The following is a 25,455-nucleotide window of genomic DNA, read 5'->3' on the forward strand; positions in this document are numbered from 1 at the left end:
GCTGGACGCCACACAGGAAGTGGGCGGCGGCGGCGGCCATGTTGTTGAGCGGCGAGGCTGAGCAGGAGCGTCGGCTGCTGATCATATATAAACACGTGCGCGTGCACGTGGACGCTGCTGGTGAATGAATAAACACATACATCAATTTCAAAACGCCGCATTTGAAATTCAAATGCGGCGTTGCTGCTTTACGACGTGTCTCATTTCCCTGGTGGAGAAATAAAAGTAGGGGGGAATTTGGGGGGGGGGGCAGCGTAGTGGGGGGGGCAGCGTAGTGGGGGGGGGGGGCAGCGTAGAGGGGTAGTACGCTGCCCCCCCACTACGCTCCCCCCCCATTCTACCCCCCCACTACACTGCTCCCCCCACTACACTGCTCCCCCCCCCCTTGTAGAGCTGGAGTGAGAAGTGGGGGTGAATTAAACAGCCCCCCCCCTGCACTTTCCCTTTTTTCAGCGGCGTTTAAAATCAATTCATTGGGAATGCTGACACAGCCGGCCGGAGAGTCCAGGATTTATGGCTCCCTCTAATGGGCAAAGCTCTGCACCAAAGTCCTGCCTCAGCACAATCCTGCCGCCGCCCAACCACCAGCCTCTCCCTTCACTCCAGCTTTTAAAGATGCAGCCCTCCCCTCCTCTCCTCTTCCCTCCTCTCCTCCCCCCCTCCTCTCCTCCTCCCCCCCTCCTTTCCTTCCCCCTCTCTTCTCCTTCCCTTCCCTCCTCTCTTCCCCCCTCCTCCCCCCCCTGTAATTACTATTGTTATTAACACTACGTCAGAATTCTTCCTTTCATCAAACTTTTCCAAAAATCAACAGAACCTTCTCTCCATGTGCCCCCCCCCCCCGCCCCAATGAGAGGTCCTGCATCACCCCCCCCCAGATTAGCCCCCCCCCATTAGCAGGAAACAGCAGCTTGGCGCTAACCTTAACCAGAACTGACCACTTGGCGAGCTTCATTATAGAACCATGCATGGAAAATGGAGCCGCGTCTCCGGCCGTCACATCCAATTTCTAAATACAACCCCCCCCCCCCCCCCCCCCCCCCACCGGGACAAGATCTCCCTTTTCCTGGAGATCAACCTTCTCCTTGTTTCATAAAGGATGATCTGATTAAAGTTGATTACCCACCTTGTTAGCGGAGCGTTTCATATTTGATAGCGTGGCGCTGTGAGACGGGCCACCGCCGCGGCCTGGTTCTGAGGCCCGGCGGTTTGATCGGCGCCGTTTCAGGGAACGCCGTCTCCCTGCCGGAGCCAAAGATCAATACTAACACCTGGGAAAATATCAAACGCCGCAGCTTTTCCTCCCGCTAATGAGCAACAACCCGACCGGACAAATCTAAACAGGAAGCTGAGAGGTGGGTCGGCGGGGGGGGGCACAGGTCACTGCTGAAATATTCAGCCCCCATTAGCGCGCCGCCGTGCTAAGGCAGCTTCTCAAAACATCCAGATCAGGAGAGACGGGCGATGCAAATCAGGAGATGCACGAGTCTTTGAGGCTAATTTAGCTCGTTATGGTCCTCACCTCGCCTGTAAGTGCCTCCTGTGTGTGTGTGTGTGAGTGTGTGTGTGTGTGTGTGTGTGTGAGTGTGTGTGTGTGAGTGTGTGTGTGGGGGGGGGGGGGGCATGAGAAACACACTGTTCTTGGAGGATTACAGTCAGAATCCAGCGAGACCTCAGGCTGCGTCTGAACCAGGAGAAGCACTCGTTTACTCATTACATCATTATTAGAAGTAAGCGGTTGCCATGGCAGCAGGCGAGCCCCAAACCGTCGATTCTGGGCGAACGCACCAGCGTTTGCCGCGTAAATCGTCCCAACGTTGAGGACGCGAGCAGCTGTGGGGGGTTGTCGGGTTAACTTGGTCCTCCTCCGCCCACCAGCGCGGACCTTCAGCGGGCGGCGGCGGCGGGGGACACATCCCGCCCACCGCCGCACGAGGGGGCGGCGGGGGACACATCCCGCCCACCGCCGTACGAGGGGGCGGCGGGGGACACATCCCGCCCACCGCCGTACGTGGGGGCGCCGAAGGTCCGTCGTTACGGAGCCGCGGAGATGATCCGGCAATAATACAGAACTATAACGGAGCAATTAGACTAATGGAACCGTCCCCGTTCCTCCGCCCGGCGGCACCAGAGCGCCCCCCCGGGTGCCCCCTCCGAGGTGAGGATGCAGTCGTGAAGTGGAGGTAATGGAGGCGGGCCGCCGCTCCTCGCCGCCACCTGCTCTACGGCTCCGCGGAGGAAGGGTGGCGAGGCAGATCCCCGTCTGGGGAAAGATGGCGCCGGCTCTCCATATGGATCGGAGGCTGTCGCCGGTCTTCCGCTGCGTAGCCAGCGCACATTAGCACGATACGGCCGGAGAGGGAGGAGCAACGCGCACATTAGCACGATACGGCCAGAGAGGGAGGAGCAACGCGCACATCAGCACGATGCGGCCGGAGAGGGAGGAGCAACGCGCACATCAGCCACAGGTCATTCTGCCGTGAGACGGCGTCCAACGAAGCCCCCGGCGCCACGTTGAGGTGGAGCTTCTGCCTCTGATGGCAGCGCAGAGACCAAGCGAGTCAAGAGGCGGTGGAGGACTCCACCCCTGGGGGGTCAGGGTTTGACTGGGGTGTGCGGGACCCCCCCAGAGGGTTGCTCGCCAAATAATGAGCAACACACACGCAAGAGTTGGTACCATGTAGCAGCCAAGTCGAAACAAAGGAGAAGCTAAGCTGAAGCTAAGCTGATGCTAAAGTCAAGCTAAGTTGAAGCTAGCATCATCTGGTCAATGTGAAGCTTTAAATTCAGACATTTTAAATAAAGCAGAACCAAGTCACCGCTTCGGGTTTCGAAGCTCCGCCCACATCGACCTGACGTAACCGGCAGGTCGAGGGACGGCAGGAAGTCGGAGCCTCCCTGTGAGGAAACCGCGGGGGCTGGGACTCACCTGCCCAGCTGGGGGTCTCCATGTACAGGTGAAGCCGTCGGCCTGAAGCTCTGCCACTTGACTCGCTGATGTCGCCGCCGCCGCCGCCGCAGGTGCTGAAGAACCCTGCGGAGACACAGAACTTTGGTCAGAACCGGGTCGCAGCTCAAGCGTTGCTTCATTATCCCGCCCTCTAGCACGTTAGCGTTAGCTCCATTAACGGACCCTTGGTTAGCTGCCCTGGCCGATGCTAATCGGGTGCACGGTAAAGCGCCCGTGCCGCGCTCGCCGCCGCGCTCGCCGCTCATATTGAGCGCGACAGCAGGTTTTGTGCGCGGCTGCTCTTCGTGCTGACTCGGCGAGCCGCGGTTGGCCGCCGCCCAGCCGCTGAACCGCAGAAAACGCATCGATTCCACCCCCCCCCACGCCGCCTCCCTGCCCCGCCCCCACACACCTGATTAAGCGCTCGCAGGGAAGCGTGCCAACGCAATTTGTCATTTATCAAAAGTAATTAAAAGCAATTTGGTCCCTCTTGTTGATTGGGAATTGACTAATTGTTGAGTCTGAGGGGAAAAATGGAGGAAGGAACGAAGGAGGGACGGATGAATTTTACATCAACTCGGAGGAAAAACATAAACGCTGTAAAACGAGGAGCCGACATCTGGCGGCGTGATTAGGACGGCGAGCGCGGAGCAGTTGTTGGGGGTGTGATGAACAGCCCGCGGGCGCTAAATAAAACATTAGCAGCAACATATTGACGAGGCAACTTAAAAGGCTGTTTTGGCTCCGTGGGGGGGGGGGGCCCAAACACCGGTCGCTCACTTGTTAACAGGAAATGAAAAACGCCGCTCCCGCTTGAAATGAGATCTGAGGTGGTAAATACGAGCGTCTGGGAGGGGGGGGGCGGCGAGGGAAGGGGCGGCGGCGGGGGGCCGAGGTTACGGCACGGCCGGCCAATGGGAGGCCGGCAGCATCGGTAACAGCCCGTGACGCACCATTACCCCCCCGTAAGGGCGGAATGAAATGTCAGGATTGATTCTGGGGGGGGGCTGAGATGGTCGCGGGCAGCTGAGGTGGACATTTTGTTGCGGTGGCGTTTTAGTTGGCGTCCCTGGATCACGAGGGCGGGAAAAGAGCCGGAGGAACACAGGAGGTGGGGGGGCCCCAGAGAGGACAGGGGCCGGTCCAGGGGACCCCCCCCACAAGAAGAGACGCCTGAACTCAGGTGGAGGAGCCTTCGTTAGCACCGCCGCCAGCACCGCTAACAGGTGCTGGAGTCAATTTACAACAAAAGATGGGTTTTTCCACCCTTTTCAATTTTTCTGATCAAGTGTTGTAATTACACTGTGTTGTAATTACACTGCTCCCCTCTAATCGCCGCAGTTTTCCATGTGAGCGCTGCGGCGCCTCCTCCTGGGAGCTATCGCACGCACTGTTATTACACGCAGCCTGTTATTACACACAGCCTGTTATTACACACAGCCTGTTATTACACGCAGCCTGTTATTACACGCAGCCTGTTATTACACGCAGCCTGTTATTACACGCAGCCTGTTATTACACGCAGCCTGTTATTATACGCAGCCTGTTATTACACATCATCAGCTGAGGCGGCGCCGCGGCTGACGCCACCCTGGGAGCCCCGCCCATCCCTTCCTGGAAGCCCCGCCCATCCCTTCCTGGAAGCCCCGCCCATCCGTCTGCTGAAGGACTCAGGTGTGACGCTTTAGAGGTCTGAAGTAATGTGGGCGGAGCCTCGAGGAGCCCCCCCAGGAAGGCTGAGAGGCTCCTGTATCGCCCCCGGCAACCGCCGCCCCTCAAGGCCCCCCCCCTCCCAGCACTTCTGAGGGAGGGGCCAGTTATCCAATAGCTGGGCAGATAGGTTGCCATGGAAACCTGAGGATTCGGATTTAACTAAACTGCTCCACTTTGTTCCTCCTCAGGTCCTCCAGGAACGTCTGAGGGAAGGTCTGAGGGAACGTCTGAGGGAACAACTGAGGGAACATCTGAGGGAACAACTGAGGGAACATCTGAGGGAAGATCTGAGGGAACAACTGAGGGAACATCTGAGGGAACAACTGAGGGAAGGTCTGAGGAAAGATCTGAGGGAAGGTCTGAGGGAACGTCTGAGGGAACATCTGAGGGAACAACTGAGGGAACATCTGAGGGAAGGTCTGAGGAAAGATCTGAGGGAAGGTCTGAGGGAACGTTTGAGGGAACAACTGAGGGAACGTCTGAGGGAACGTCTGAGGGAAGGTCTGAGGGAACAACTGAGGGAACGTCTGAGGGAACGTCTGAGGGAACGTCTGAGGGAAGGTCTGAGGGAACGTCTAAGGGAACATCTGAGGGAACATCTGAGGGAACATCTGAGGTCGGAGACAAGCGCTTCCACCACGAAGGCGGCGGCGTCCACAGGAGTCGCCCCCCCCGGTCGGTCCCGGGGGTCCTGGAGCGGGGGGGGGGGGGGGGGGGGCAACTCCTGGGAACGTTTGCGCGGCTCCGATATCTGATGACACCTCTCATAGCTTTTAATCTTTAATGTGAAAAATTAATCATCCCATTCATTATTTTAATAGCTGTCATTTTTCTCTCCCCAACGTGATGATTTATCACCATTCCGCCCGTGGGGGGGTTGATGGTGGTGTTTGCTCCAGGTACCCCCCCCCCCCCCCCACCTCTCATTACTCTGACACGCCATTAAAAGCCCGGTGATTAAACAACAGCTCTGCAGGTCGGCGGCGCCGCGGCCCGACACCGCCCTCCTCACCCGCCCCTCCCCCGCTCAACGCACTCGCTGGTGCTTTGGGGGGGGGGGGGGTCAGATCGGCCGATTATGTCGTTTACTCCGATGTCGGAGTGTTATGTCGTTGGCGGTGATAACGGCGCCCGTGCTGCTCGCCGTGTTCCAGCGTAACCGCCGCCGTCCTCGCCGCCGTCTAGGTCACTGACAGCAGCAGACGGGGGGGGGGGGGGCATCTGAGGCCCCCCCCACGTCCTCACCCATCCAACAGAGCTCAGTTCCACGCTAGCAAAGCTCAAGGGTAGCATAGATAGCGGCTCGGTCTCTGGTGACTACTGCCCCCTAGTGGACGAGCGCGGACGTGTGGTCGTCTCAGCGTTGGCAGCTTCCCGTTGTCTCAGGATCGGGAAATGAAGTCAGCTGGGAAGGAAATGAAGCTCCCATCGCTCCAAGGAAACTTCCTCACAGCCGGAGGAGGAATCGGCGCCGTGAGATTCCAGAACGTGCCAGCGTCCAAGAACTGTTTGTTGTTAGCGTTTACGGCCGGCGTTCCGCAGGGAGGAGCTGCTCATCGGTAAAACTCAGCGTTTTAAAGCCCGACGGCGGCGCGGAGACACAGACGGCGCAGATATCCGCCGTTTGACTTTTATGCTAGGACGTTAGCTTTGGCCGCGGCGCTCGGACAGGCGGCGGTCGTTCGGAGAGACGCCGCGCAGCCAATTTGCATTGTAATGTGACGAGGAGGACGAGCGCTAATTTGCAAAAGCTATCAAATGTCCCGCGTCGCGGTGCGAATTATCACAGCGGCCATAAACGGAGAAAAGCGGCGTTCCCGCCAATGGGAACGCTGACGTTCGGCGCCAGCTGTAGGTCTGGACGCAGGAGGAGGGGAAGACGCTCCGAGTTTTCCTGCAACTTTGCAACTTTGTCTTTTTTCCCTCCGTCTACGGCGGCGCCGTAACTCCCAGCTGGTCGGACGCCGGGCTCCCGACGCTCCCGACGCTCCGCACATGAAACAAGCTGCTGCCGGAATGAAAGTGGCTGTCGGAGCGGCAGGAACGGGGCTCCTACACGGGTTTATTAAAAATACATGCTCAAATGAATCTTAGCGGCGATGACAAGTTTCGCCATATTCGTCTTGAACTTTTAATGTTCCCGGCCGCCACTTCAAAGGAGCCGGAATTAAATATTAACACTATTATCCGAGCTGCTCCCAATATTATCCCAGCTGGTTATTTATACTTCCCAGCCGGAATTATCTCACACTTTTCACTCTGGAGCGACACGGTGACGGAGCGGTGGCCCGTTTGTGCTTTCAGGGCCCAAAATGAGCCGTTCCCGCGTTTGGGGGCGAATCCGGGAGATTAATGGGCGCCGGCCGACGCCCCTCCTGTAAATGTAAATATATTTGGAATTTATGAGCCCGGGGAGATCGATTCCTCCCGTGAGCGGCGTGGAGAAGAGGCTCTCTGGCCGAGGTCGGCGCGCGTACGCTCCAAGATTTGCATCCGTGTGGGGAGGAGAGGAAGAGTGTGAGTTATGATCCGTCCGGCTGGGAGGAATCAGGCTAAATCTGGTGGCGGCGCCAGCGGATCACCGCCGTTTACCCACCGGTGAGACGGTAAATACTCCGGCTGACATGTGAGGGAGCTTCGTGCGCTCGGAGCGCCGAGTGGACGTGGAGGCTCCGATGAGTGTGTCTACAAATGCTCCTGGAGCGCGTGATGCCGGCGGAGCCCGGAGAGGCCCCGGACGGGGATGTGGCGGCGGCCGGAGCCACGAGCCGCGGCCGAGGTTTATGGAGCGACGCGCAGAAGAGGAATGTCAACGAGAACTCCGACTCTCTCCCAATGAATCCCAACAACCGGTTTGTTTGCTGCCGTTTGTCTTTTCGGCCTCTCAAATGTCGGAATAATTTTTCCAGACTGATGGTCTTTTTTTTTTGTTAGCTGACGGGTGTGATCCCGTTCCTCAGCGTCGAGCCTTCGGAGCAACATCGGAAAAGGATGGAAATAAGGAAAACAAGCTAACAGACATGCAACGTCCTGGCTAACTGATGCTAATGTGTTTAGCACGTGTAGCTTGTGGATAAGCTACAAGCACCTGAAACCTCTCTGGAGACTCCTTCAACCTCCTCCTAGTTCAGGGTTTTCCGATGATCATCCACAGAGAAAAGCAGCTAAACTTCCTAATTAAAGGAGAAGCTAAACAAAATGGTGGGAACGTCGCTCACGGAACGCCGCGGAGCTTTAAATTCTCGGTTTGCTGATGTAAACAAGCAGCAGGTCGAGACCCGATTGGACGAGCTGTAAACATCATTAATATTGAGGCCGGGACGGCGGGAACGCCGGCAGACGAGACGTCAGTCGTGGCTCCGGCGGGACCAAACTGGAGCCGAGTTTTCCCGCTATTTCCCTCCGAGGCACGGCGTGCGTGCCAGCGAGGGGCGGAGCCAGAGACACGCACACAGTCGCACAAAGCAAGAACATAAAAACCGCCGAAGCCCTGAAGTCAGTTCCTCGCCCGGGCTGCATCCGTCTGGGATCTGGGAACGCCGCGGCACCGACGGCCATGAATTAAAAAGTCAATATGTAAAAGCTGCCATTTTGAAAAAGTGTTCCATCAATGGAAATCATATTAACATGATAAAGGGCAGATCGGGAGGCCGGGGCATCGATGCTGCCCCCCCCCCCCCCCCCCAAACACGTTAATGAACCGTGCTGCAAAAACGGAGGCGGGGCTACGGGGGGGGGGGGGGGAGAGGAGGTAGGATCGATGATGATGTCACGGCCTCGCGGCTACGTTCCCTAGCAACACCTCATCCAGAGCCAGACATAGTTCTGGAAAAAGAAACGGCAGAAATTTTCCGTTGGATCGGGCGTTCCCGGCGTTCCGCAGGGGTCCGTTCTCGGTCTCTGTCTTCCTGGTTCCTGAAGTCGGAGCAAAACCTCCATAAAGGCGTAAACAAACTGTTTTTGAATGAGGTCTCCAGGATACCTGCCGAAATACCGGAGTCACTAATGGGGGCGGGGGGGCACTTCCAGGTGTCGGTCGGATCAGGAATTGTTTTGTGAAGATGGAGAGGGGGGAGAGGCGGGAGTCTCGGGGTCGGGAGTGGAAGCAATTAGGATGAAGATGGACAGAGAAAGATGAAGAGCGCTGATGCCACCCAGAGACCGGAGCAGCCGGAGCAGCCGGAGCGCCGGAGCAGCCGGAGCAGCGGATCCACCCCCTGTTGACCGGGACTACAGAGGCGGAGCCTCGGGGAGGGAGCATCCAAGGCTTCACACGGGGGGACATGAAAGCAACAAGGCAGCGCTGGGAGGCCAAACAGATGAATTACTGATCAAAGACCAGCACAGGGAAGCTGCAGCGCTCAGACAAGGGGGGCAACTGGGGCAACTGGGGCATTAACAATTCACCTTCAATTAGCCCGGCACCGGCGGCCAACTGGACCGGGAACGCCGTACACGAGCCTGAGCCCTGTCAGGAACACCGAGCAGGACCGGGAATGACATTCTGGAGACTGTTGGAATGAGGAGGAGGAGGAGGGGGAAGAGGAAGAGGAGGAGGAGGAGGAGGAGGAGGGGGGGGGGGGGGGGGGAGGAAGAGGAAGGAGAGGAAGAAGAGGAGGGAGGAGTTGCTTCCCTCCTCCGTGACATCATCTCAGTCTTTGTTCTTCATCAGGATCAAAGCCTCCGACTCTTTTAGCCGCTCACATGATCGATGCTGCTCCGTCTGGGATTCGTCCAACCATTTGGCCTCCGGAATAATGGCCGGCTGGATCCGTCGCACCGGCATTGATTACTCGGAGCGGCCCGTACCTCAGCCAGAGCGGCCGGTGTTCCGGGCGTGATGACGCCGGAGGCTAACGTTAGCATGTCCTCAGCCTCCCCCCGGTACCGCTCAGGGTCCGGACGGACCGGGAACGACCCACTCCGATGTCTCCCGGACTCTCAGGTTCTCCGGGTGACTTTTAGAATATAATGAGGCCATATTTCAATCACGGACTTGGCCTCCGCCTCCACCTGTGCGCTCCCACAGCTAATTTTCCTCTTTCCCGCTTCCTGCTGGCGGCGAACGCCGGCTGGAACCTCCAGGATTCCGTCCAAGAGTCGCACTAATGTTTTCATGGTTGCGTCTGCAGCCGGCGCTCCGAGCTAAAATCCGATCTTTGCATTTAAAATAACGCTGAACTGGAAGAGTCGGCCACGAGCGGGAGGCTGGGAAAGGCGAGCAGGAATCCTGTCGGGAAGGGTTTCTCACCCGTGTTCCCACTGGGCTTGGCTGGTGATGCGTCTCCCAAATTAGAGGCTAAGCTAACGTTCACTCCGGTGTGAAACGGGAAACAGCTCCGGTGCGACACCACAAGAAAATGACACGGAAGAATCGGGAACGTCGGGAAGACTGAGCCGCTAAAGTAACGGAGATCAACAAACTGCAACGAGGTGGGCGTGGCTTTAGACCCTTTAGCAGGTTAAGTTAGCATTACTTTAGCATTTAGCCAAGGGCCGGAATATCTGATCTAGCGGGATCCCTTCAGCGGAACAACCCGGAGGCTATGTTAGCGCGTAGCATGTGACCCGTTCTCCGGAAGAAAACACCTGACGGTCGGGAGCGTCGGAGCGTCGGCCGTATTGAGCCGCCTGTCTGGAGCAACGGCGGCTCTTTATCACTTCAAAGGCCGCCGCCCCTCCGGCGGCGCCGGGAAGCCGTGACCGGCGCCGGCGCCGCTTCTTTCTGCTGCATTTGTCCAATCTCGGAAGAGTCGGGAAACACAAGGTCCTTTCAAAGTTAGTCAACAGGCCTTTGAAGCGCAGCCAGCGGAGTCAGCATCCCGGCGACAAGGTGCCGCCATTATCATTCAATAGGCAGGCGGGATTTTGCATATTTAAGAGGAATTTTCCCTTTGCTTCCCTGGCGCGGCGTCACGCTTCCTCGGAACACAAACGCATCAGCAACTCGCCGGTTCGCTCCGGCGTCCTCGCACGCCGACTCAAAAACACGGAATTAAATGAAACGTTTGTTTGGGCTCAGAAATTGGACCTGGAGTTCAAGGATTCCTCATTTCCCGACGCCTTTCATGGGCTTGTTTGTCTCGGCGCTAATGTCACCTCCAGGCCGGGAACAAAGGAACCGCCGCTGTTGTTGCTTTGATCATTCGGGGGGAAATTCTGCTCCGTCCCGACGCGACTGAAGGTTTTCGTTCCACTCCAGGACGGTTTTATCGCTCCGACATGAGTCCGTTCCCATCTGACCCGGAAAATTTTGCTCCCGGTGAAAAGCTAAGTTAGTGACGCAAACATCGAGAGCACCGAAAGGCATCAAACCATAGCACATGCTACAGTTATGCTACGGGTTCTTTGATGCCTTTGATGCTAACGTCCTCAGATCGGTCGAAAAGCGTGAGGCCACGATGAAGCCACACCCCTTTTTCCCCTGGAACACTGTCAGCTAGCCTTACGTGTGGATCGGGTAAAAAGTTTGGCTCGCTACGCACTAGCATTTTGTTGCTAAAAGGTTTGTTGCTAAAAGGTTTGTTGCTAAAAGGTTTACAGGTGAGAACGAAGCTCTCGTCACATCCGCAGGTCAAACTTGTGGTTACAAGAGAACGATCGATGATACGACGCACAGCTAACAAACTAGCGCACAACCGTCTCGGCTAACCGAGTTAGCAATGATGTATAAGACTAATAACAAGGCGTCGGCGTGAGTCTCGCACGTCTCCTCATCGGTTGATTATTTGTAGCTCTGAGGTACAAAAAGCCACGAACGCACCACGAACGCACCACGAACGCACACGAACGCATCACGAACGCACCACGAACGCACCACGAACCCTCTACGAATGCATCACGAACGCACCACGAACGCACCACGAACGCACCGCTGGTATTCATGATCCAGAATCCGGGTCCTCCTCCCCGGGGTCTTTGGCGTTCCTCCGCAGCGGAGCGGTTCCTGGAATAGCTGCGTTCTTCCCGCTGGGATTCGCCGTAGCGACCCAGCGCCGCTACATGCGTCCCTAACGAGCGCCGTCCGCTGTCGCTCCTCCGGCTACGACGCGGGAAGCACCCAGCCAATCCCGTAGGACGGGGTCCCGCGGTGAGCCGCTAACGATGGCGGCGCCGGTGCGGCCCGGAAACGGTCGCTTGGTAACGGCCCAAGAACCAGATCTGGCGGCGCCTCGGTCTTCAGGAGGGTAATTAATCCGCCCCTTCAGCCCCCCCCGACCTCCCCTCCGCCCCCCCCCGTGCTCTCCAAAGATTTCCAATAGTCCAAACATCGGTTCCAGAGGTGGCGAAAGTCCATCGATCTGAGGCCTATTGGCAAAAACCGTCTCCGTGTGGACGAATCCGAGTTCGTTCAGCAATTTAATGGCGCCGAGTATCGATGGTCGACGGGGGGGTAACGGGGGGGGGGGGGGGGGGATACTGGGGGGGTACAGATAAACGACCAGGACGCGCTAACCCTAACCACGTAAAAAAGTTAGCATAAGGTCCACGGTGACTGAGTGGCGATCGATGGGGCGCTGGTCCAAAACAGCCCAATAAGGCGCCGATCGATATTCCTGCTGCCGATTAGCTACGGAGGCATTATGGGATGGAATCAGGCGCTGATTAAACTTTCATCGCTGCTTTTCCAGCCTGGCTGAAATTAGCGGGTGGAGACGTTTATCTCAGTTCATCATGTGAGAGAGAGCGTTAGCATAACCCCCCCCCCCCGAGTGTCTGTATTAGCAGTTAGCATGACCCCCCCCTCCCTGAGTGTCTGTATTAGCCGTTAGCATAACCACCCCCCTCCCTGAGTGTCTGTATTAGCAGTTAGCATAACCCCCCCCTCACTGAGTGTCTGTATTAGCCGTTAGCATAACCCCCCCCTCCCTGAGTGTCTGTATTAGCTGTTAGCATAACCCCCCCCTCCCTGAGTGTCTGTATTAGCAATAAATCCCACGCGGGAGAGAAACGAATGATCTTTCGACAAAACCGAGACAGCAGCAGAGAAGACAAATGCCTGCGCTTCCACGGAACGTTCCCGATCCGAGACAATCCGACCGCACCAATAAAACAATCAATGCTAACCTAATCTCCACAGCCGCGCCGCCACTTGCTCGCCATTTCTTAGCCCCAAAATGAAGAGGAAAGGAGAGCCTGAAAGGCATAAATAAATAAACCTCAAACCACTCATGTTCTGCTGCGCCAGCGGGGGGGCGGGGGGGCCGGGGGGCCGGGGCGCTAGCGTGAGCCAACCGCTAGCGTACAGAGCGCCATTTTGTAGAGGTTTTATTCATGTTTTGCAAACACATAAAGGAGAGAAATGGGGGTGTTGTCGGGGGGGCCGGAGTATTTCACAACAGGACCTGGCTACAGCTAACGCTAGCATGATCCTACCACCGCCACTCTGAGCTGAAGATTAGCATCTTTTGTGAGTAAATGGCTGCCACGGCTAGCTAGCATCTAAAGCTAATGTTCCGTTCTGAAAAGATTATTTTTTATATTTTGGTCTAAATTTCAGAAGCAGCGGAATAAAAAGTTAGTGTGAGATTTTTGCTCCCAGGATATTTTTTTCCGCCAAAACTACTTGAAAAACTTTAACGAGCTGCTGGTGGATTTTGGGAAGAAATTTTAGCTTTTTAAGGAAAAGGTTTGAATCTCATTAGCATTTATGCGTTAGCATTGTTGCTTTTGTTTGCTGGTGGGATCGTTTCAGAAATCAAAGAGTTGTTTTCTTTATTTGCTTTGAAGAGGCAGGTGGGGGCGGAGTCAGAGGCGCTCTGACGGGAGCCGCTGTTGATGCCGTCGGCTGGGGATCAGCTGGGATCTGCGGCTCAAACGGGAACGCTGGACTGGGAAAAGCCGAGCAGAAAGAGAGCAGCGCCGCTCTCGTTTAAGCCCGGAGTGGCTCCATCAACACACACACACACACACACACACACACACAGAGGCACAAGACTGCACCCTTCTGGCCACCCCCCCACTGACACCCACCCTGTCAGGGACGCCGGCGTGGGCGGAGCTTCTCCCGACGCCGCTGTAATTTCACTAATGCTCACTCAAATGTCAACGAGGTCCAGTGACGGCGGATTCTTAATCCCTCATCTGAAACTGGCGCCCAAAGGCAGGACCGGAGTGTGTGTGAGTGTGAGTGTGTGTGTGTGTGTGTGGGTGGGTGTGGGTGTGTGTGTGTGTGTGGGTGAGTGAGAGTGTGTGTGGGTGTGTGTGTGTGGGTGAGTGAGAGTGTGTGTGGGTGTGTGTGAAATACGCTGCATGAGGGCGCATATATTAGCCCATCCGCGGCCTTAACAGGGCGCCCCCGCTAGCCAAGAGAGCGTCGAACTACTGAACTTTCCTGTAGTCACCTGCACCCCCCCCCCCCACACACACACACACACACACTCCCACACACACACACACACACGCCCCCACCCCCCCCATAAGTGAGATGCTGTAGTTTCACTCTATTTCCCCAAATTAGCCGCGGCTGGCGGCGCGGCGGCCTCGTCCTGGGAAGTGATGAATCAGAAGTGAAGCCCGAAAATGCTGCAATTTCACTTTTTTTATCGCCGCCGTTCAAACGTGCGCGGAGCCGAAACCTGACGCCGTGTTTCAGGAGCTCTCAGGGCGGCGGCGGCGGCTTCGCCACCGCGCTCGTAAATCCATTAGAAAAAAACAGCTTGCGGAGCCGTAATGCTGCCGGAGCAGGAAAATCCATCTGGCTGATGAAGAGGAAAACGGGTCTCAGCTGCCGCAGCGCCGCCGAGTGGCCGAGGGCGGCGCTGCGGCAGCTGCCGACATTAACCACTGTTAGCGTTCGCTAGCTGATATCGGCGTCGCAGCTATAGCAACTCAGCAACGACCAAAAAGCAGCTAAACAGCAGCTCGCTAAGGTTTAGCTTCGCTAGCATCAGCCAGCAGCCGTCTGTGAATGATCACAACAGCTAGCTAACGGCGCTGGACGGCCGTGATTGGCTCCTCATTTCACTCTTTAGCGCTAAAAGCGTGAAATTGCCACCTAATTGCGACAATAACGCGTTCGCTTATTTCCAGTTCTGAAGGATCAAAGTCGTCAAAATTGCTGTGATCAGATTAAAGGAGCATTAGCGGCGCCATTCTGTCCCCCTTTCCATTACTTTCAGGCTCCTCCTGCTCAGGCAGCGCCGCCGTCTCCCTGTGGGCGTGGCCTCACGGGGGGGAGGGCACCAATCAGGGCTTCACGTCCTAATCAGATCCTTTAATAACCCGAACCGTTAGCGATCGCCGGCGTAATCAAATTAGCCCCAGTCTTTTTGGATTTTTAATTATCTCCAGTCGCTGGAGCGCTTTATCTGCCACCGCCGCCGCTACACAGTGAGCGGGAAGCTAAGCTAAAGCGCGGACAGGACGGTCCGACCGTCCTTCCTGCTCTGACAGCAGGAAAACCAGGAAGCAACTGGGAGTTTTCAGGCCCCACCGAGGAAAAATCCACATTATTGTCATGAAAAATCCGATTAAAATCTGCTCAGTTTCCTTCAAAAAGTGATAAAAGAAGAAAATAATTTATGTGTGAAACCGGCAGGAAGTGGAGGATTAGCAGCGATGCTAACGAGTCGCAGACGCTTTTGTGTTTATTAAAAATCAGAAATTTTAACGTGAAACTTAAATCTGCTGAATCTGAGCACATCGTTGCTAACGGGGCTAACCATTGCTAACAGGGCTAACAGCTGCTAACAGGGCTAACCGTTGCTAACAGGGCTAACCGTTGCTCACAGGGCTAACCGTTGCTAACGTGGCTAACCCTGGCTGGGCTTGAGTGAAGCGTCTGATTCCGACTCCTGTGCAACGCTGGAAAACTCCGTTTCCCACATTATTCCGTCAGGAGGAAAATTTACTCGTTTCTTTCTGACAGAAATAAATAAAGAAGCTTTGAAGCGTCGCCGCTGCCTTTCCAATAAAGTGCCTTGCCTAAAGGCACGTCAGCGGCGGTGGAATTCAGTCACCTGCCTGGCAGCTCATCCAAAACAGGCGGGAAAACACTTCCATAACTTCAACGTTCCCTGTTGCTGGAGTCGGCCGGGAACGCCGGGAAAGAGGCGGCGGTGACGGGAGCGCTGTATCGGGGGGAATGTCGGGGGAGGAGCGGCGCCAGAATGAGGAGGGAAGAAAGACGCGGTCGTCCTCGTTGGAACGAGCGGTGCGAGAAATGATAATTAACCGCTAATTAATTTGGCGCTCTTTATCTCGGAGCGCCGCGTGCTCGCGGAAAGATTAGGAAGCTTTTAATAACGGGCTGCAACAGCGGCCGGCGGGAAGCTCGGCGTTCCCGCCTTTATTTGGCGCCGACCTCTGCGCCAACATGACATCAAAGCGCCAACATCAAAGGGATCCACGCTGATTGGTCAGCTCAACAGCTAATAGGGTGGCAGCAGCCGTCGTCATGGTAACCGTGAACGTAAACACTCGCCAAGAAGTCGAGAACGAAGAGACGAAACCTTCGGTGTGTGTGTGTGTGAGTGTGTGTGTGTGTGTGAGTCAGAGTGTGAGTCAGAGTGTGTGAGTGTGTGAGTCAGAGTGTGTGAGTGTGTGTGTGTGAGTCAGAGTGTGTGAGTGTGTGTGTGTGTGAGTGTGTGTGTGTGTGAGTGTGTGAGTCTGTGTGTGTGTGTGAGTGAGTCAGAGTGTGTGTGTGTGTGTGTGTGTGAGTGTGTGTGAGAGTGTGGGTGTGTGTGTGTGAATGTGTGTGTGTGAGTGAGTCAGAGTGTGTGTGTGTCTCAGTGTGTGAGTCTGTGGGTGTGAGTCTGTGTGTGTGTGTGAGTGAGTCAGAGTGTGGTGTGTGTGTGTGTGTGTGAGTGTGTGTGAGAGTGTGGGTGAGTGTGTGTGAATGTGTGGGAGTCAGAGTGTGTGTGTGTGTGTGAGTGTGAGTCACAGTGTGTGTGTGTGTGTGTGTCAGTGTGTGAGTCTGTGTGTGTGTGTGAGAGTCTGTGGGTGTGTGAGTCTGTGGGTGTGAGTCTGTGTTTGTGTGTCAGTGTGTGTGTGAGTCTGTGTGTGTGTGAGAGTCAGTCAGTCTGTGGGTGTGCGTCAGTGTGAGTCAGTAGGTGTGTGTGTGTCAGTGTGTGTAAGTCTGTGTGTGTCTGTCCGTGTGTCCGTGTGTGTCTGTCCGTGTGTGTGTCCAGCTCGGCTCTGATTGGTCGGCGCAGCCACATTCCTTCACATCTCCGGAGCTTTGCCGCCATCTGCTGGTCGGCGGAGACACAACCGCCGAATCCTGAACTCAAACACGAGGAATTCTGGTTCTCACCGAATGTTTCGCTACATTTTAAATCATCATTATAATCTTAGTCTGTTTAAACAGGAGAGAAGAAAACAAAAACGGAAAAAACCGGCAAGAAATGTCGCGACCCAAAGGCTGAATCTCCCGCCATAGCGGCTGCAGTTCCCCCGCTGACCGCCAGGTGTCCTCGTTCAGACAGAAATGTGCTGCTGTCCTCAGGCGACCTCCGCCAGCCTCCTGCCCCCCCAGGAGGGTTCGCCCCCCCTTTTCTGCTCACAGTAGTTTCCTTTCTATTAAAAAACACTCTTAATTGAAAATTGTACGTTTAAAAAATCATTACAAATCTGGAGTTTTATAAAATAGTGTTTAAATCCAAACTAAAAAGATGATCAAAGATCCATATTTTAGGATGTTTGTCCTCCATCACAGCTCAGCCTCCGATGTCCTGCTGGGATATTGATGCTCCTGGACTCACATTTGGGGTCTAAAGGACCACAGGAACCCAGAGCCCCCCCCCTCCTGGTTGAGTCCCTGTCAGAGTTGTTCCCCACGAGGAGCCGGTCCGAAATGTCACCCGGACACAGCACCCCCCCCCCCACGTCCTTCACCAGCTGACCTAAATCAATTGTCAACCACACGGTGGGGGTGAGCGCCCCCTGCTGGTCTTGACCTTATCCCTCCCGTCTGCTGTTCCCAACTGGAGGAAAAAGACCAAAACCGGAGCGGCGGAGGCGGGAACGACGATAACGACGCGACCTGAGACAATAGAGGCCCCCGGGGGCCGTCCCACAGCTCCCAGCATGCACTGCAGTCCGGGCTGGGCCGCGCTTTCATACCCGCTAACAGTGAAACAGCGGAGGCCACACCTGCTGTCGCCATCGGCAACACACACACACACACACACGCACACACACACACACACACACACACGTTTAATATCTTCCAGAACTATAAAAACGCTGACGCTCCGTCCTGACGCGGGGACGCTCGGAGGGAGCGGATCTGGCGAGCGAGTGTGGAGGTGGAAGTCCTCCTCGGTTTGTTGTGAGGAGGAACAGACGGTCTGTCAGGATCACGCTGCTGCCGCTCTTCCTGGCCAACAGCCGGAAGACTGTTTCATAACTTCCTGACCTTGTCCTGGCGCAGGTGGACGGAGACGCCCGGAAGGTTCGCTGGGCGCCGCCCCCGCTGAGGGCGTGGGCGAGGAGTGCAAAGGATGCTGGGAGGAGGAGGAGGAGGGGGAGGGGGAGGAGGAGGAGAGGAGGAGGAGGAGGAGGAAGAGGGGGAGGAGGAGGAAGAGGGGGAGGAGGAGGAGGGGGAAGAGGAGGGGGAGGAGGAGGGGGAAGAGGGGGAAGAGGAGGGGGAGGAGGAGGGGGAAGAGGAGGAGGAGGAGGAGGGGGAAGAGGAGGAGGAGGGAAGAGGGGGAGGAGGAGGAGGAAGAGGAGGGAGAGGAGGAGGAAGAGGAGGGGGAAGAGGAGGAGGAGGAGGAGGAGGGGGAGGGGGAGGAGGAGGGGGGGGGAGGAGGGGGAAGAGGAGGAGGAGGAAGAGGGGGAGGAGGAGGAAGAGGAGGAGTAGGAGGAGGAAGATGAGGAGGAGGAGGGAGAGGAGGAGGAGGAAGAGGGACAGGAGGGAGTGGGAGGACATTCCTTAGCCTCAGGTGAAGCCAGGCGCAGTGCTGGACACCACACTGAGCAGGAACACACACACACACACACACACACACACACACACACACACACACACGCACACACACACACACACACACAGACACACACACACACACACACTCTGGGAGAGCATGTAAATCATATTCATAACAAGACAGAACGTAAACAAACAGAATGAGCAACTCGCCACCGAAACACAACAAACACGGCGCCGCCGCTCCTGCGCGTCACAACAGGTGGCTGCTAATGCTAAGGTCGTGCTAATCGATAGCTACTCGTGAGACCATCTCGTAGTTTACGACTTCGCTCCCGACGGCTGCGTTCCCGCCGCTCTCGTCACCTTTTATCCGATAAACACGATTAAATCCACCAACAGCGTCTGCAGTTGCTCCAGAACACGAGCACACAGGTGGAGCGTGCACATGCACGAGCACACAGGTGGAGCGTGCACGTGCAGGCGTGCACGTGCGGCGCGCTCTCGTTAGCCTCAACACACGGAACAACACGGAAGTCATGTTGTCGGAACTCAAACAAAATCCAACCCTGCAGCTGGTAGCGACACACAGGTTAGCAAGGTTGTGCTAGCTAACCAGGTGTTAGCAGCAGGCTAAAATCAGCTGGTGAATCCCAGACACAAAGATCGCGGAGATCCTTCGATTAGAGGGCGCGAGAGTCGCCGTGGTAACTAATGAAGTCGGAACAATTCCCGCTAACCTGAGGAGACACTTGAATGCAGCATCCTGCTGTTTCCGCCGTAGATTAGCCTATTAGCTGTAGCCGCAGACGATGAAATGCTAACGTTAACGACTTCCTCTTTGCGCCTCGTCTGTCGTGACCTTTCTGACCTTTCTGCGGCTGTCGGGCGCCGTCCACTGTTTCCGTTGGGTTCTCGTCACCGCGGCGATTAGCATGGACGTCGGCGTCTCCTCTGGACTCGTCTCTCAGGAGTCGAGAGTTTCCCGGCGTCCCAGAAAATCCGCGTCTGATTGCCAATCTGCTCGCTAATACGGGCGGAATTTAATACTTCGGTTCAAATTGTCCCCTAAAACTCTTCCAGGAGTTAGCTTCAGTTAGCTCCGGGAACGTCGCGCCTCTCCTGATCGCTAAGTGGCAAACTTTTGACAGCTTGTTGTTCCTGTTCCGGCTCCGAGCGGATCTTCCTCAGAAGACGGCTTCACCCCGGAGCTGCGGGTGTGTTCTCCCGTCCTGAGCTGGCGGGAAACGACTCGGAACGCCATCGGCTTCCACTCAAAGGTCAAAATTAGCATCACGTGCGGCAGCTCGGAGAGGAAGTGAAGGAGCTGGAATAAAGTTCGAAATTCCGATTTATGATTGTTGCCGAAGTTCAGAATCACCGTTCGGGATAAACGTGGGTGAGCGGAAGGATGAAATTCCATATTTAAAAAGGGATTTCAGAGAATTTCCGTTGAGAATATCGAGCAGACGTGACGAAGCTCCACCCCCAGAACCCGCTCCCGTCGCAACGACTCTGCGGCTACGCTAACGTGGGAGCTGACATTTAGATGAACGTCCTCATCTTCCGGAGACGCTAATCCGATCAGCGTAGGAGATCCCGAACATGGAGAGGGTTTCTCCACACACACACACACACCCTCACACACAACACACACACACACTCACACACACGTGGCCTCACGGCGCCACATCTGTCACCGCCATGAACGCAGACCTCCCGGTGACCCCGCCCCCGTAAACACGATTCGCTGCTCCTCGCCGTCATCCACCACCAACGCAGCGTTCATCCATCATGGCCGCCAGCGGCGGCAACGCTCCTGCCTGCAGACAGGCACGTTTCCACGGCAACCAGCACAACGCAGACCGGAACGTTGGTGGCGCAGCTTCCTGTTTGGGTGTTACCTGGAAAGGATTTTACCCACAATGCACTGAGGCGCCAACAGGGCAGAGGAGCTATGAGGGGGTCAAAGGTCGGGAGGAGACGAACCAGGTGAGTTTTGCTACAAATGTAATCAAATCCAACCAGTAACGATGTTCCTCACACACACACTCACACACACACACTCCCTCACACACGCACACACACACACACCCTCACACACACGCACTCACACACGCTCACACACTCCCTCACACACACACACACACACACACACACTCCCACACACACACACACACACGGCCTCCAGCTGAGACCAGATCTCACTTGTGTGGATGCAGTAAATAAAAACTCCGTTTCCCTTCAGCTGGTTTCTTTTTTTGGCCCCTCCCATGCGGCACATCTGACCTCTGACCTCTTATATTCCACGCAGGCTTCCGACCGCGGTCCGTCTCCGGCGGTCCGACGGCGTCTCCGGTTGTTGGGCTGAAATTGATTCTGCTGCTGGTTTCTTTGTTGAACTCTGACAGAGGAACTTGTGTAGCGGCGGCGGCTAATTCTGCTGCTTTTATTCCCTCTGTTTAATTACAACTCTGTCAAAACTCCGTCACTAACGACTATTAATGCCAAAATAATTCACGCCTCACCGTTTTGGCTAATCAGCCTGATAATTCTGACACGCCGCAGCTCCTTCCACTCGTTACCGTCTCCAAATCAAACAGCCTCGTTAAGAAATGAAGGAGCAGATCCAGCCGAAGCCTGAAAGGGAGCCGGGGATTCCAGACAGACATCGGCATGGCGACGCCGCGGCGCCGCTAACCGACAAGTCGCTCTGAACAAAAACACTTTGCAACAGAGTAAATATTAAAATAAAATCTGGATGAACGGAATGTTTTCACTGAAGTTTCAGGTTAGCCACGGCTAGCTGGTAGCTCTCCTTTAACGTGTCCTGTTAGCCGTGTTGTGGCTAACAGAGCCAAAAGCTTCTGTTCCAGCTTAAATTCCTCATTTATGAAGAATCTGGAAGGAACAAATATTATCTTTACGCCTCATTCGCCAAATAATCAGACACACGCTTCACCGGGAGAGGAATCGCTACAGAAGCTACAGAAGCGCTGAGGAAGCTAAAGGAGTGAGTGGGAGGGGCAACAGATGGGGGGGGGCTGCATGTGGGCGTGTCCCCCCCCAATGAGCCGTGACACTCGCTCCCATGTAAAGGTGTCGGCGTCCTCAGTGACCTCACGACCTCCCAACACTCCCTGGTTCCATCGGCGTTCCGGGTGTTTTACACTGCTAATAAAATGCCCCCCCCCCCACAACACACACACACACAGTCCCCCCCCCCCCCCCACACACACACACACACGCCCCTAATGAGATAAATTAGTGGATTGTAACAGATGTGTGGAATAAACACTAACGGCCTCCATCTGTCACTCATCATGTGTGAGAACAGAGAAGTAAATCTGATCTGGGGGGGCAGTGTGTGTGTGTGGGGGGGGCAGTGTGTGTGTGGGGGTGTGGGGGGGGGGGTCCGTGTCCGAGGGGGCAACGTGTGGGCCTCCGGATTGGACCTCCATCGGGCTTTTCCATCACCGTGGCAACGGGCAACATTAGCAACACGTAGTAAAGACGTTTGCGTTTACGGATCAGACGAGCAAAGATCCGACGCTAGCGTGTCCGTGCTAACAGACGTGTCCTAAATCCGTCCTCAGTTGTTCCCGTCCTGCCGACGTCTCGTTTGTCCTCCGATTACAGACGTTCCAGGTTAATTAGCAAATAAAGCAAATGGCGGCGGTTCAACGTCAGCGAGGGAGGGGGGAGAGGCTTCGAGTGGGAGTCGCAACCGCGGCGTTTATGCAGGTAAAAAAGCGCCTTAACGCCAGCGCTCACTCCGAGATCCATCACCATATTCTGATCGACCCCCCCACACGGTCGGTAATTCCCAGCTTCCTGAAAGTGACGCTTCCGCTGTGCAAACAGCCTCAAATCCACTTCTGGAAGCTAATCAGAAAATGACACGTTGGCGCCTCGATCCGGCAACGGAAAAAACAGTGGAAACGGGAGGAACGACCCCCCCACAGTTAGCATCCAGTTAGCCATTAGCTAATTTTAGCAACAACAAGCACAAGTTTGCCGCTGTGTTGGTGGGGGCAGGTGAAGAAAAGGTCCATCACAGAGTTGCTTCCCAACCTGCGGCACGTGGACCAGCAGAGGTACGGAAGCGCCGCCATGGCGGTCCCCACCAGCTCAAAGCTAATTCCTGCTTTACGATGTTGAGCAATCGAGCCGGATCTCCATGCAGAGTCGTCCCTTACGGGTTTTTCTCCGATTGTTTTAATCCGACGTTAACATGTAGCATAAACACCCGACTGAAGGTCAGGCGATCAGGCCCACACGATGACGGTCGGATTAATCCTGCCTGAAAATCCCCAGAACCGGGTCGATGTTCCCGTCGGCCCTCCTGAGCCTCCACCCAGATGTCACGTTATAAAACAGCAGCAACATCGATAGCGACACAGCAGGCTAGCCGTGTTACCGAAGGCGACCGGGCTGAGGAAGCTGAGGCCCTCAATAAATGTTCCAGTCGTCACGGCGATCGGAACTTCAGCCGGCGCCCTCCCAGGAATCTAACCGGTCGCGGTCCGATCCCGTTTGACCAACGATCCACAGCGCCTCAGCTAGCATCGATGAATGAAGCCCAAACAGGGGTTTTGTCGTTAGCTAGAGCAGCCGATTCCTTGGATCTGTTCTGTGGAACTAGTTTCCTTCCTCTGACGGAGACAGACAACCTTGAACTTTAGCTTGAACTTTAGCGCCCGTCCGCGTCTTCCCGTCCCGCCGCCCCTCGCTCCGTCTCCTGGCTCATCCTCATTTCCATCTCCGACCTCCAACAATCCATTAGCAGCGAGAGGATGTTGAGGAGTTTCATGCAAATAAGTGTGAAATTACACGCTAATCAGTCATGGAAATCGCAGCGCTCTCACTCCGGGCGTCCTCGTTGCTGCCTGTTCCTGGAACGGCGTGCGGGGGCGGCGCCCAACTTTGGAGACAAAAGACGAGTTTGGAAGAGGCGTTTGGAGCCGAGATCAGACTTGTTCCGCGGTGCTGAAGGCCGGAGAACGCCACAGCGTTAGCAATAGCTTAGCATCATCTGAACAGGAAACAACAAAAGATGTTTATACGAGCGCAGAGATGCTAACTTTCAGACTGATATTCACAGACTACCCACAAATGGGCTCCTGCTGCCAATGCTAATTTTTCTCGGGGGGGGGATTAAATTTATATAACAAAACGCTGAGCGTCACAAATCTACAGCAACCAGAGTTTTGGAGTTAGCGTTAGCAACGATGTGTCCGTTCGCGTCCTGTGATGACGTCTTTTTACTGATTTTGTTGATGGAAAAAATTTAGAAAAAAAAAATCAAACCGGCAACAGATTGAAGAGCCTCTAACGCAAGCTAACACAAGCTAGCGCACGCTAGCATAGAACCGTTGGCGTTGGTTCACTTCACGCCAAGAAAGCTGAGCGGGAAACGGACGCCGCTCGCTGTTGGAGTCTCCTGTTGAAGCTGCAACACAACACCGGTGTGTGTGTCTGTGTGTGTGTGTGTGTGTGCGCACGTGTGTGTGCGCGCATGTCAACGAGGGGAGGAGGAGCAGGGAAGCAGAGAGGGATCAGGATTCTGGAAGAGGAAGCCGTCACACACACACACACACACACACACACTCCGACAGACAGATGGGCTAATTCGTGACTGACTGTGTGTTATGAAACATTATCTCTGTGTCAGTGGAATCAAAATAACATTTTGGGCGTAAACGGCGAGCTGCTAACTGCCAACGCGGCGCCACATGGCGGCGATGGACGCGTGGCCTCGGAAACAAAGGGAAAACAAAAACAAACAAACAAACTGTTTTTTTTCCCCCTTTCAGATGCTGTGTGGTCGCCCGGGCTCCGACGCACACGGGCGTGCGCGTCGGCCAACCCACCTGCCGCCGCCAAATGAAGCCGGCGCCGAGTTTCAAGAGCCTGGCGGCGGACGAAGGCCGTCACGAGCGTCCGAGTTTATTTGTTGTCTATTCGGAATTAAAGGCTATTGACAGATGGCTTTGTTTTGTTCTCATCGGAGCGCTCAGCGGTTCCGAGCGCAGGGATTTTAATGGACGGACGTCCACGCCAACACTTTATAACCCCCCGAGCATTTGTGTATGCGCGCGGCGTCGCGGCTAACTGCTCCTGGCTCGCTGCTCTCCACGGATGTTTTCTTGTCAAATAATGGGAGAGTGATGGGGTCCAACCCCGCCGCGCGCCGCCGCCAGGATTAGACGGATCTTCACACCGGACGATTGCTGAGATTTATCACTGTCAGCGACGCCGGTCAGCCGACGCCGCGGCGCTGGCTTCTCATTTGGACCCTGAAAACCAGATGTCATGTGAGCTTTCCACGTGGAGGGTGATAGCTTCAAGCTAATAAAGAAACTCTCTTTGTCGTCTCTGAGGCTTCTGGCAACACCCGGCAGGTGCAACCGTCAGTTAGCACTTCCAGGGTCAGATTAACGTTAGCTAAAATTTATCGCTGGTTCTGTAAGAACGCTTTTGACCATCTTCGACCACGGACACACCTGTATAGTCGGGGTGTTGCGCACTACAATCCAAGAGAGTTGTATGCTAGTCAGAGGGCTGCGCACTACAGTCAGCCGCTACAGTCGGAGGCTGCGCGCTACAGTCGGAGGGCTACATTCTACAGTCGGGCGCTACAGTCGGAGGCTGCGCGCTACAGTCGGGCGCTACAGTCAGAGGGCTGCGCGCTACAGTCGGAGGCTGCGCGCTACACTCGGGCGCTACAGTCGGAGGATGCGTGCTACAGTCGGAGGCTGCGCGCTACAGTCGGAGGATGCGTGCTACAGTCGGTGCGGTGAACGTCGGGCCGCTCTCGCTGATACTTCCGGCAGTTTAATATTGGATCGTTTGAGTTCTGAAAGATTCCGCCTGAATCGCGTCTTTGGGTCGAACAGCTGCGGTGAAACCAGTCGTTTCACCG

At 55.6% G+C, this 25,455-nt stretch overlaps 1 protein-coding gene across 12 annotated transcripts in view; it reads right to left on the reverse strand.

The window, feature by feature from the left end:
- Nucleotides 1-25,455, reverse strand: part of rbfox3a (RNA binding fox-1 homolog 3a) — a 223,950-nt gene that overhangs the window by 131,516 nt on the left and 66,979 nt on the right. For 6 of the 12 annotated variants that reach the window (XM_057015304.1, XM_057015301.1, XM_057015303.1 and 3 more), the window contains one exon: nucleotides 2,927-3,031. In XM_057015304.1, coding sequence (XP_056871284.1) covers nucleotides 2,927-2,948 — 22 coding nt within the window. In that variant the 5' untranslated portion in view covers nucleotides 2,949-3,031. Of the gene's footprint in view, nucleotides 1-2,926; nucleotides 3,032-11,532; nucleotides 11,863-25,455 lie in introns of those variants that run through there. The other 6 variants (XM_057015296.1, XM_057015308.1, XM_057015299.1 and 3 more) reach the window with 3 other exon arrangements.

This window comes from Takifugu flavidus, chromosome 18, assembly GCF_003711565.1.
Source record: "Takifugu flavidus isolate HTHZ2018 chromosome 18, ASM371156v2, whole genome shotgun sequence".
NCBI lineage: Eukaryota > Metazoa > Chordata > Actinopteri > Tetraodontiformes > Tetraodontidae > Takifugu > Takifugu flavidus.